Raw genomic sequence first — 13,999 nt, forward strand, 5'->3', positions numbered from 1 at the left:
ACATGGCCATAGAAATACAATTCATTCAGAAGCACAATTAAATAACAAAAAAAAGCTGCAATTCTGCCTTAAAAAAAATTAAAAAACATACAAGGAAAAACTTGATAAGAAGACTGCTGAATAACACTTTTGAAAAAATATCTAGAAAGGTGTATGTAGGCTAGTCCTATGCTGAGTATGTGCAAACTGGCAAGAGCTATAAAACTGAAAGATGGTATTCGATACCATAAAATGCAATGAAGAGGACTGTAGATGTAGTAATACCAAGTGGTTAATGGGAGTACTGGAAGTTTAATGCAACAGCATAAAATTTAAGAAAAAGTTATATCAACATACAGAAGTAACTTAATGTACTTGAAAATTTATACTAATCAAGATGCAATTACAATAAAGTCTATCAGCTCCATTTATGTTAACAATACTAAAATTGGCAATATAACAATTTTCTAGTTTATTGATTATAATATTTCTACTTTTAGATTACAAAATCTTGACAGTAAAGTTATTCTACAATTTTTTGTACCAAGTTGTTTTTCATCATTTTGATATCTAACTTGGCCAAATGTTTCATAAAATGCATATAATAATTCAAAGCCCAGTTTGAAAAATCCAAAACCTATTTTTGGTCTGTACTTGAATGCAGACTGTCTGTCTTAAAATGCATATTTTGCTTTTTGTTTGATAGCGTTACTATAGGTTCACATGTTGTAGGTAAGTCAAAAATTTATTTAATTGAATAAAAATTAAATAGCTATAGTCCTGAATATAACAAAACCTAGATAGTTTTCTGCTTTCAAACAATAAATTCTCTCAGTGTAAATAAAATACATAATAGTCATAATTAGTTGTTGTTTATTATCCCTTCTTCCTGTCTTTTGAAAACAATTTTCTAGCTTAGCTAAGCCACTGCAGCAGATCTTGGTTTGAATGCTTCGATTTCAATATCACATATTCATACAAGTTAAAATAATGCTGTGAAATGTATATTTTTATTCTTAAATTATAAGTTAGTGTTGTACATACCACCTAGAAAGTGCTTTACTGTACAGGTTTTTCCTGCATTATCCAATCCAATCATCATTAGTGTAATGACTCTGTAAAATAAACAGAAAATTATTTTATGTTCAAGTCTTGCTCAATTATACTACATACAAAAAAATGCATGTTATAACAGCTCAAATACACTTTTTAATTTCTCAGTTTCAGATGTCCCAAATGTATAACTTAAGTGAATATTATTTACATATGTACCCTAAACGTTTTTACATATATAATTTTCTCTACAAGTGGGTTTTCTCATCATCATGGATTATATTTTAGAATGTCTTTTATCTCTACATTAAGTCTAGATCAGACATTCTCATTAATTAATTAAAAAAAGGAAAATTTCTAGTTTAAAATCTTTAATCTTTAGTTTATTTAACATATAATTAGATTACTGAACATAGATTTAGGTTAGAGAAGAGTTTAAATGTACACTGTCTGAGCACTTCTTTGATAAAAGCCCTATTTAAGTAGATTCACTATATCTTCAGTATATTGTTGCCTGAATCACTAAGAGATAACACTTTTTTTTTCCAAGTTCACAGTCAATACTTGATTATGTAATTAGGCACAATGTTTTTTTCTAAATACAGTGTAAATTCAAATTCAATTAAGTAATTTAGATGCACTTAGAACATTACATGTTTCAAGAATTAGTATAGAATTGTAGAATCTAAAACTTTTTGAAAGTAAGTTCAAATGGTTTTTATTTTGCACACCTCTGTGGCTTTCCAAGAAAAATTAGCAATTAATGTAAAACTTGACCAAGTGTCCAAAGCTGTATCATGACAAAGTGCAAGTCTGGGTGTCAACTATCTCAGCAAATATATAGATTACAAAGTATATTTTAGTACATGTGATAAAATGAATATTACAAGTAATTGTACACAAATCCCACTAATATAAGTTTATGTTCAAGACCTACACATGTGAAGCCATGCTCATTTACACTAGATTACTAACACTGCTGCTGCTTTTTTCTGATAGACTGACAAATATTAAGACTACAAAATTCAGAGAAAACTTAAAACAAGGCCATATTTCTTTGGTGTAGCACTTCCCCTTTTCTTTTCCACCACAAAACTAAATATTAGTAGTTGCCTAATAACCCAAAAAATGTGAAAACTCTGATGTGGAAAAGTAGTTTCACACATTTACCTTTCTAATTGAACTGATGTAAATAGCTCCAAAGACCAAGGTATGAAACTGCTACCAATGCATGTGATGAAAAAAATTGAAGATAGCATCCTGAGAAATGAAAAATAAGAATGTCTACCATGGGCATTCTTAGTCCTGCAGAAATAGCACACTCGAACGTGATAAAAGACAAAATATTAAAATGGGGAAGACACAAGAAGTGATTGAGGCTGGATTGTTTGAGCCAGAACTCCAATCAGCATTAAGCATATATGATGAATAAAGAACTCCACAAGCAGGACAGTTAAAGGATGGGAAAGTGCTGGACATTTTGATTCACTCTGTTAAGCATGTATGTGACAACTTTATGACAATAAGTACAATAAATGTAAGTTTTGCTGTGAAATGGTCATTGCTAACATTTAGATGTTTTAAAAGAGCTTTTAAATGGGCAATTTTTAAGGCTGCCATTTTGTGTCATCGTGATCCCGACAATTAAATACTAATATACTTAATGTTATTTCATCCCAGTGCACTTACTGTATAAAAATGTTATTTGTCTAATTTTCCAACTGATCCAATTCATTCTGTTATACCTCAATACAGCTAGAAATACCTAACAGTTTAATATCATCTGCAAATTTAAATAATTTTCCAAATATGCTCCTATCAGCATTATTCACCTAAACAGATTTCAGGCCTAAACACTGACCCCTCAGGTCTCACAAAATAACACAGGACCAGTTTAAGCAGACTTCACTACTAACAAACTTTTCTATTCTCTCATCCAACCAACCTACAATCTAATTGATGTCTTTAATGATGTGATTTTCTTATGTAATCTCCTATGTACTTTATCAAACACTTTTTAAAACCTTCATACATCATGCTCAATCCCTTTCCATTCCATACCAAATATTTTCTTTAATATAACAACAGTAGAAATAGAGGATTTTATGAGTAATTCTGATACAGTTATTAAGTGTTTGAATGATCTATCTAAGAGTAGTGTTTCAGTGGTGAAATGCAAACTTGATTACTGCATTTAGGCTAATATGTTTAAGTTCTGAAAGCCTAAATGGAAAGTTGTTTGATTGATCATTTGGTATGATTATTACAAACACTTAAATGTTATTAAAGTGTTTACACTGAGGTAATCACTAGGCAGACTTACCTTGATGATCGGTGACTCTTACAGCAGTCATTTCCCATGCCTGTAAGGTGGCGAAAATGGAAATTAAGAGGTTTAAACCTAGTAAACCAATGGTGTTTTTCTAACGCATAAAGTTAGGAATATTCACAATATCAATGATACATGAATGAAAAACTATCGGCTTCAGTAAATAACGTAACGATAAACTGCTATTGCGAGGTACATCACTACATGTCATATTCTAAGTCACAGGCCAATGCTTCAACATTACTTAAATTTTAAAATTTCTGCCACTCTTGTTTAATACTGTTAATTTTACAAATTACTTGATAATAAGAAAGCATTCCGTTGCTTAGTTTACAACTGTGTAACAACACAAAATAAATTACTTTTTCTGATACAATGTTAGGTTTACGCGTTTTCTTAAGTAATTAACTAGTTGTTTTTTTCGCGTGAGGCCTTAGTAACAAACAACGATTTCGATCTAGTTACACAGGAAAGTTAAATTCTCGACTCAACAGTTCGTGATGTTTCGTACAATACGTACCAGCATATCATTTGCTCTACTTTACATTATTGATTTTATTTTACTTACTTAATCATTTATGAACTACTCATAATGCTGTTCGTAAAAAGTTTTAAATTACTATAACAGTTCATGTTTCTCTGAAATAACAAATTCATGCCTACATATATATCGATACACATTCAATTCTAAAAAACAGTCAATCGAACAGGCTAGTTGCTACCTTATTGTAATTATAATTTACAGTTATTAAAATACTTCTTTAAATATACATACATACATAAAAAACTAAGATATATATATATAATACAAAGCTATTAACAAATCATAAAATAATTAAAATTTCAAATAATAGACATAACAAAATATTATATATGCATTTTGCACAATTTTATATATGTCAGGATGGCCGAGTGGTCTAAGGCGCCAGACTTAAGATCTGGTCCTCGTAAGAGGGCGTGGGTTCGAACCCCACTTCTGACAAAACATCTATCACTTTTGTTCAATTTCTTTAAATTTACACATTTGGAACTATTGAAATAGATTAATTTTCCTTTTCAGTGATAGTATCAGTTTTTATAAAAAATAAAAAAAAGAATACCTACATATAGAAAAAATGATCTAAATACTGAAAAACTTGAAATTTTTGATCTAAGCAGCAACATCAACAATGATATTGTCATAATTTAAAAGACAACAGCCAAAAAAAAACATCAACATAAATTTGCCAAGTTATAAATCCTATTTGCTTTCTAAAACAGACAAAGAAAGAGGTTTAACTATATATTTCAAAACTCACCTCTTTATCTGCATAAGCATAGAAACCGACACTTTTCCAAAAATAAACGAAAGTATTTTACTCAGTTTCTGGTGTTGGCCCGGCATGGCCAAACGTGTTAAGGCGTGCGACTCGTAATCTGAGTGTCGCGTGTTCGCATCCCCGTCGCGCCAAACATGCTCGCCCTTTCAGCCGTTGGGCGTTATTATATAACGGTCAATCCCACTATTCGTTGGTAAAAGAGTACCCCAAGAGGTGGCGGTGGGTGGTGATGACTAGCTGCCTTCCCTCTAATCTTACACTGCTAAATTATGGACGGCTAGCACAGATACCCCTCGTGTAGCTTTGCGCGAGATTCAAAACAAACAAACAATTCTCAGTATCTGGCTTCACAATATGTGACGATATTGCTGTTTGAAGCACCTCGCGAAACCCCCAAATTCAAAATGTATTAGAATTCAAAAATCCCTAGACACCATAATGAGCTAGTGTAATAATTGAAGAGTAACTCTCAACCCACTCAAAACGACAGGAATTATTTATATTTCGACACAGCCTCAACAAACATTTCAAAAATGTCTCAAAGGTTAAAATGAAAATAAACAATGCAGAAATAAAAGTATGCCCCTCAGCAAAGTTTTTACGTATAACCTTAGACATTCGTCTTACATGGGGTGAACACTTCAAGCACGTGCATAGATCCATTAGCAAACGTATTTCACATTTAAGGTTAATCACGGGAAGAAACAAAGGTTGCAAACGAGAAATATTACTTAAAATCTATTCATCTCCCTTATGTCCCCTAATAGAATACGACTGTCAACTCACCTTCAACATATCAAGTAGATTCAGTAACAAATTAAAACTACAACACAACAGTTATCAAACTATCCCTACGATTTCCAGAATTTACCGCCAACAAGTAATTTACATAAAACATGTAACATTCAAACAATAAACTAAAGACTAACATTACTTGCATTTAAATACTGAAATAAAGCAGAATAGAGAAACCTCCTGACTGCCGCCCTCCACACAATGATAGGCATATCATAGAAAACAGCATCCTACGTACAATGAATACCAAGCCATGAAAGAAACAATAAAGCACTCGTAAAGCTTTACTAATCTGTTTATGCTGTTTAATTTTCAGCTTTAGGCACAGGACAGATAAATTATTCGACGCCTGTCCTGTGAAAGTGGATTTTCTCGGGGATCTCCCGTTTCTCTCCACAAACAATTTCCCGACACTCTTGGATTTTCTGATCCAGCCACTAGGTGGCCATGTTAAAAGAGCGTCCATTGTGAAATACTTTGTACGATTTTGTTTGTTTGTTTGTTTGTTTGTTTGTTTTGGAATTTCGCACAAAGCTACTCGAGGGCTATCTGTGTTAGCCGTCCCTAATTTAGCAGTGAAAGACTAGATGGAAGGCAGCTAGTCATCACCACCCACCGCCAACTCTTGGGCTACTCTTTTACCAACGAATAGTGGGATTGACCGTCACATTATAACGCCCCCACGGCTGGGAGGGCGAGCATGTTTGGCGCGACTCGGGCGCGAACCCGCGACCCTCAGATTACGAAGCGCACGCCTTAACGCGCTAGGCCATGCCAGGCCTACTTTGTACGATCACTGTCGTTTTGCCTCCCCTTATCAGCGTCGTCATCATTGCCACCAACCTCGATATTCTCTCTGCTTCTGAATCCACCAATATCCACCAAGTTTCTCTATCAACAATTAAAAGTCTCTAAATTACCATTAATCCCCCAATTTGATCAAAAACGTAACATCTAAGCGAGCAGGACAAAGAGAATAATATTATCCCTGGACAGCTCAGTTTAGACACGTTTAAGATATTTCCTTTAAAAACTAAATACCTACCAAGGATTTTTGTTTGCTTTTGGTAATTAACTACATATACCTATGTGCTTTATTTTGTAATCTCGCGAATACAGATTTGTTCAATTCATTTACGTTATTGGTTGAAGCGGTACAATATTCTTTACGTAGACTTGAATTGAAGTGCTGAATATTCGTCCGTAAAAAGGTCGTTTCTCCACCATATTTTTGACGTGAGATGTGCTGTTTTATTTTGTATTTTACTATAATTAATGTAATATTTTTTGTAATTTTGGAATACCTACTTACTTTTTGTAGAGGGAGGCCATAAGTACGACCCAAATTCTTTTTGAACGGAGCATTGTTTTTTATGCTATTTCTATCACGAGTAATCAATTTCCTGAATTTAGCGTTGGAAGTCCGTAGACATACGTTCGTCTGTTCATCTAATCGGAGAACAACTTATTGTAATGTGGTACTCTTATTAACTAATTTTCGAAAAGAGTGTTTGGTAGGTTCACTTTATAATGGAATGAGCGAGTAAGGTAAGTTATGAAGTATAATTAAGTTATCTAAACCAGGGTTTCCCAAACTTTTTAGACCTGCGGAGCTTCACATCAGAATGAAAAAAACATTCCGAAGCCTTAATAAAAAAATAAAATAGAAACAATCGGTCACTAGCACCAGATAACGTTTACTTCAAGTTTTTAGAGTATAAATTTATTAAAATATCAATATTTAAAGAAAAAATGTTACTTTTACTCACTTGTTCAAAAATTTATGCTTGCAAAATTTATATTAGTAAAAGTAGAGTGTACTTATTTATTTATTAGTGGTTCGGATGGACTTGCTTTTGTTCACAAAGTAGTTCAATATTTGGAGTTATGGTTGTTATTTGTAAACGCAAATCATCTTCGATATTTAGCCTTTTTCTAAATTTGGTCTTTGTAGCTGTATACAGTGAAAATGTTTGCTCATAAAGATATGTTGTTTGAAAACACATCAAAATTTTCAAATCTCTGTAACTTATTTCAGGGTATTCCATGGCCAATTGAATCCAAAATTGTGTAATTTCTTCCTCCTGAATTTTGTTTTTAAGATATAATCAGTTTAAATTTCTATAAGCTGTTTTTTCTCTTTCAAAGACAAATCGTTAATATTTGCAGAGTCAACAAAGAGATTTTGAATCCACAGTAATTTTTCTAAATGAGGAGGAAAGTACTCCCCAATAGTTGTACAAAAAGTCAGATACGTGCTGCAAAACTGAATTTTTTGCATCTTCACTTAAGGAAATTTCATTCGTAAGTAAAAAAAACACACTGAGACTTTTAAAGCAATCAAGTTCTTTCATAAGTATACATTCACCCAAAAGTTTTAGCTTACGCTGAAGCGCTTCTATTTTACTCTGAGCTTTGAAGTACATTACCCTGATGCCCTGCATTGTAGCATTCACTTCATTTAGATAGACAAATACGTCCGAAAGGTAAGCCACTTTCTGTATCCAGCATTTGTCCCTTAATTTGTATGCAAGTTTAAAATGGCATTCAGATAAATATAACTTCATTTCCTCTCGCAGTTCGTAAAACCGAGGAAGCACTTTTCCCCTAGAAAGTCATCGGACTTCACCATGAAGCAACACATTTTTATGTAGACTTCCCACATCCTCACAGAGTAAACTGAAGATCCTCGCATTGAGTGGTCTTGATTTTATAAAATTAACTATTTTCGTGACATCACCCAATACTTCTTTTAGGTTTTCTGGCATTTGTTTCTTTGCAAGTGCATGACAATGAAGACAGCAGTGGATACTCTCGATGCCCGGGTTTTTCTTTTTTATGCGTGCCACTGTGCCTGATAGTTTTCCAATCATAGCTGCAACCCCATCAGTGCAAATACTTGAGTCAAGCTGCCATTGGATCTCATGTTCTTCCATAAATAAATCGATCAGTTTAAATATTTCTTCGCCTGTTGTTTGAGTAGACAAAGATTTGCAAATTAGCATGTCTTCTTCAAAACTAGCTTCGTGAATATGGCGATCAAACACAAGTAACATCACACAACCTGCGACATCTGTTGATTCATCCATCTGAAGCGAAAAAGTTGGACTCGCCTTACTAACTCTCTTAAGCAATTTGTTGACATATTCTTTATTCTTAGAGCAACCTTGTTGTCAGAAAGGAGCACAGAATTAATGTTTTTAAGAAATTTTTCGTTAATCGTGTACTCTGCCAAATCTTTTGCGCATGGTTTTATCAAATCTTCTGCAGTTGTACGAGCTTCACCTGCTTTTGCAATAGGTAACTAACACGATATGAAACAGTAAGAGCACCTTTGTTGTTCTGATGGACAAACGAACAAAATGTAGCTTTACTTGCATTTAATTGCAAACACTTTCCTTTGAAATACTCGGAAGATGCATTTTTTAATTGGGAGTGTTTGATTTCTAGATGCCGTTTTAACTTTGCTCGATGCAAACTACTGTTACTCAACACTATTCCACATTCAACACTCAACCCACTAGGTCCATCTTCATTACCTATCAATGTAAAAGCATATTCAATAAAACTTTCATCATACTTTCTTGTTTCGGTGCTTCTTCATCATCCTGCGTTGAAGTGCTGGCACACGACGATAACGCCGATGAATTCGTATTAGGCCTTGGAAGATTTTTACTCGTATCAGATTTATTAATGATATTCAGCCACTTATCCATTATAAGGCTGACAACTAATTATTAATTTGTCTAAAAACAAATTTTTATATCTTTGGCACTTCAGAAGTATTTTTACAGACACAAAATAGCTTCTTAATGAAAACTCGTTCAAGCATTTGAGTTTTATCATCATGCAATGACGTGCTGACCTAAGATCAGTGTTACCATAACGAAGTAAGAAATAAATATTTGTGGAAAAAAGGGTAGGCCGCTAGAATAATATATTTTTCTAAAGGAAAAGAGTAACCTATTATTTTTACAATTTTTTAACAAAAAATTTAAGCCAAATAATAAAATATCAAGCCAGATCTGACGTGCGTCTAAATCTCGAACAAAATGAAACATGACGTCATGCGGGCGTACGACGTCATAAAGCTTATTGGTACCAAGTTTGTCTAATTAAATTACAATGATTCTAACCTTTCAAATTGAAACAACTGATACTGCCTCTATTTGCACCACAATATTTGAAATTTGGACAAGTTTCAGCTATAACATCATGTTTCATTTCGTTCGAGATTTCGCCCCCGCTAGTACAGCGGTATGTCTCCGGATTTACAACGCTAAAATCAGGGGTTCGATTCCCCTCGGTGGGCTGAGCAGATAGTCCGATGTGGCTTTGCTATAAGAAAAACAAACAAACGTTCGAGATTTAGCCACTAATCAAGATCTGGCTGTTAAAAGGCAGTTGGCATCACAACCCATGGCTGAGTCGTCCATTTGATAACCAATAACCGAGCCAGTAAGACCTGCTAAACTCCCTCTGCTATTATGCTGTTATCACTGCCAGGACCCGAATCCTTTACCAAGGCAGAATTCTCCTCCAACCCTCTACACCTGAAGATCTTTCCTATTTATCTAAGCCCTGAAACACTGAAATCAATGTCAGCTGTTCGCTCACGAAGAGCTCTATCAATCTATTCTCTTTTTCTCAGAGGCGTCGACGTATTCTTTCAGCCTGTAGAAATCATACAAGCCATAGAAAGCCAAACCAAGACCGAGATATACGACGTCCACCGGATTTTCTCCAAATATACCAATCAAGCCATTAATTTCATCAAGATAGTTACAACCTCTAACACAGTACCGACTACATTTTACGCAACGGGTGTTACTATCATATATTCCACTTCAGTGGCGAACGCCCTTGTCTTCGTTCCACCAAGCCGTGGATATCTAAACCCCCCAGACAATCACAACATAGACAATCAACGGACAACTTCCAACAGTCAACCACCGATTTACCGCTCAACCAACAACCAGCCAGGAAAAGCACGTAAACTTATTCATGCAATTCTGCATCGATACCGCTAACCTCCATTGCCAGCAACATCCTAATACTTGCCACAAGAACGGAAGACAGTGACACTCAAACTGACGACGACCTTAACCTCCAACAACGACCTTAGATGAAGAAGAAATGTAACAGATCCTGTCAGATCCCAAGTTTAACTTCATGTGTTACAACCACATGCCAGACTAAAACCATTCAAGTTATTACTATTGACGCGTCAGTTGAAACACACAATCAGATCACAAACACTCAGAAGACACAAACTAAAATTGCAAGAAGACACAAATCATCCCAGACCGCTGAAGAACAACACACTAAAGATGAATATCCAATGGACTCGCCTACACCATCACAATCGTCGTCATCACCTCCAAGCATCAGATGTGAAAGCAAGTTCAATCTGAATTTCCTCGCTGCTTTACAAGATCAGAGGAAGTTGTTTTACAAGCCACCCCAACCAACTAGCTACTTCTACATTTCTGATTTGAGTTGTATGCTTTTATTCCTGAATGTATTATTAACCTTGATTTCCTTTTTAGTTACTTTCGGGCACGGTCTGGGTAGATTATTCGGCGTCCTGGCCGTGAAAGTGGGTTTTCTCGGGGTACTGCCGTTTCCCCCACACACCTAAATCCAAGGCATTGGATCTCTAAATCCCAGCCAGAGCAACTTGATCCATTTATACTTGCACGGCCCCGAATAGTGCCATTTGGATTGATGTTTCGTCTCGTCTGCTGTCAATTTGCTTCTTCTGCCGGCCAACTTTTCGGACTGCGAGCTCCGGACTTGTATGCTTCTTTTTTTGCTCCCTTTAGTGTCGTTAAGGTTAACGACTTATCACTGAGTCACTGGCTTGAGGGCTTATGTATTAACAATGGTATTGATTTTCAATAGTGTTACCTTTTTGTGTGATAGACACAAAACAAATAACCAAAAATGGTTAAATTCTACACCCGGGAAATCTTTAATTATTCACTTTATCCAATTCATATCAAAACAAGTTACTATATACCTAAATCTATTTAAGTTTGTTTGTTTGTTTTTTAATTTCACGCAAAGCTACACGAGGGCTATTTGCACTAGCCGTCCCTAATTTAGCAGTGTAAGACTAGAGAGAAGACAGCTAGTCATCACCACCCACCGCCAACTCTTGGGCTACTCTTTTACCAACGAATAGTGGTATTGACTCTCACATTATAACGCCCTCACGTTTAAAAGAGCGAGCATGTTTCATGTGACGTGAATTTGAACCCGTTACTCTCAGATTACGAGTCGAGTGCCTTAACCTCTGACCATGACGGACCTATCTATTTAAGAATTCATAAACTTGACCCAGTATAGCCAGGCGGTTAGGGCGCTCTACTTGTAATCTGAGGGTCGCGGGTACGAATCCCTGTCACACCACACAGGCTAGCCCTTTCAGCCGTGGGGGTGTTATAATGTAAATCATTTCCAGTATTTGCTGATAAAAAAGTAGCCCAAGAGTTGGCTGTGGGTGAAGATGACTAGCTACCTTCCCTCGAGTCTTATACTTTTAAATTACGGACGACTAGAACAGATACTCCTCGTGTAGCTTTCCGCGGAATTCAGAAACAAAACAAACCATAAATCTACTATTTTAGGTTATGGCGTTACTTTGAAACTTTTTAGACATTTTTATTAAAAAAGAATGGAACATAGAAATTCTGTTTTGTTAGTAAATAGTCATTAGTATACCATTATGTATGGTGTGTTTCAACAATGAGCACTACCTCAGCTGTCTCCACGTTGGCCTGGCATGGCCAAGCGCATAAGGCGTGCGACTCGTAATGCCGAGGGTCGCGGGTTCGCGCCCGCGTCGCGCCAAACATGCTCGCCCTCCCAGCCGTGGGGGCGTATAATGTGACGGTCAATCCCACTATTCGTTGGTAAAAAAGTAGCCAAAGAGTTGGCGGTGGGTGGTGATGACTAGCTGCCTTCCCTCTAGTCTTACACTGCTAAATTAGGGACGGCTAGCACAGATAGCCCTCGAGTAGCTTTGTGCGAAATTTCAAAACAAAACAAAGTCTCCACGTTCAAAAATACACCTACAAATTTTTCTCATCAAGTACAGATGGAATTCTCGAGAAAGTTTGGTGGTAGGAGAGTAAGTGTTACAACAACGAGCACATCAAGCAGATCTGTTACATTCGTTATTCCGTGCGACTAGCAGTTTGATGTTTTTGTAGTAAACTGGGACAATGTGTGTGTTCCGAGAATTTTTCTCGAGGCACTGCGACAAACTATCAAATAAAATGGGACGTTCCTGGCAAAATCAGATGTCTACAGGTGAGTCTATTAACTGGCTTTCTTTCCATAACAGATCTTTTTGTCAACTGCTGTAGATAATATCTACACTACCAGCAAAGGACATTGGTATCATTGGCCTTAGTGCAGAACAAACTATTGTAAAGTATACCTTTTTTTTCATGATGTTAAGTTCTATAATGCTTAAAAAATTCGAAAATATAGTGATAGAGAGATTTTGTGAAGTTTCTAGAAACAAAGACACTGATATAAATACGAGTGAACATCTGGTTTGATAATTGTAAACATTGAAAGAGTATTGAGTGTTTATTTTGACTTGGTAGTGTTCTAAGGTAACTGTGAGGTGTTTGTATCAGTGTTAGATATCACGTGTAATCACTTGTTTGATTGATTAACCATGAAATTGTACATTCATTTTTACGTTAGTTTCACAGATTTTACTGAGTTCCTATATGACCTATTATTTGTAACTTTTATTTATTTATTTTTTTTTTTTTTGCTTTCTGACATCCTCTATGAACTATAGCCATCGTGGTTTACTCTCTGACCTGGTATCCTTTCTCTCCCTACCATCTGCTACTACATATAGGAAACACATCTTCATCACTATGTGTAGAATTGACATGCTTTCTAGGTATACGGGGATAATCTAAAGATGTGCTTCTTAGGTTTCATACCATTCAGTTAAATCAGAAGAGTTTTTCTCTAAAAAATGCTGGACGACGTTTTTTATGTTATTTTAGTAGAATTTTAAGCATTGTAGACACAGTAAGTTTGAGAACCTGGCATATTTTATCAACAAGTCAATGAATTTCTGCTACTACTTTAAGTTTAGATTGTCTATACATTCCTCAACTAGCAGTCCCAGGTGTGTTGATGTCTCGTCTCCTTATGGACATTATATGACAGACTCAACCCTAGCATTACCATATAAGTTATTTCCACTTTTCTCAAAATTCTGATGGCCATTCCAATTATCAGTTGGGTAACCAATTATCCATACTTGCAGAACAACAACATACTTGCCTGAAAAGTTTCAGAGAATGGCCCAAGTGTCAGTGGAGTTACTTCCTTTGCCTTGGTCATGGGAGACCACGAACATGGTTAGAAACTATTTTTTTAAATTTAATCCCATGATTAAGATATCTTTAACACTGTATGGTATGGTAAGAGTTCTAAGGGTTTCCAATGCTCTTGTTAGTGGTAGACCTGATCCATGGTGATAGAG

General features: G+C 35.5%; 1 protein-coding gene and 1 non-coding gene across 5 annotated transcripts in view; one reads left to right on the plus strand and one right to left on the minus strand.

The window, feature by feature from the left end:
* The window catches only part of LOC143258608 (uncharacterized), a 56,663-nt gene extending 51,699 nt beyond the window's left edge, over window positions 1-4,964 (minus strand). For 2 of the 4 annotated variants that reach the window (XM_076517815.1, XM_076517816.1), the window contains exons 1-2: window positions 3,356-4,067; window positions 1,024-1,094 (exon numbers count right to left, since the gene is read on the minus strand). Coding sequence is in view for 2 of the 4 variants with exons in the window: in XM_076517813.1 (XP_076373928.1) it covers window positions 1,024-1,094; window positions 3,356-3,393 (109 nt within the window). In the remaining 2 variants the exon portion in view is untranslated. Of the gene's footprint in view, window positions 1-1,023; window positions 1,095-3,355; window positions 4,068-4,659 lie in introns of those variants that run through there. The other 2 variants (XM_076517813.1, XM_076517814.1) reach the window with 2 other exon arrangements.
* On the plus strand, window positions 4,260-4,343 carry TRNAL-UAA (transfer RNA leucine (anticodon UAA)). The gene has a single exon. It is a non-coding gene; the product is annotated as a tRNA-Leu (tRNA).
* Window positions 4,965-13,999: the final 9,035 nt, after the last annotated feature.

The sequence above is a fragment of the Tachypleus tridentatus genome, chromosome 8 (assembly GCF_004210375.1).
Source record: "Tachypleus tridentatus isolate NWPU-2018 chromosome 8, ASM421037v1, whole genome shotgun sequence".
NCBI classification, from domain to species: Eukaryota; Metazoa; Arthropoda; class Merostomata; order Xiphosura; family Limulidae; genus Tachypleus; species Tachypleus tridentatus.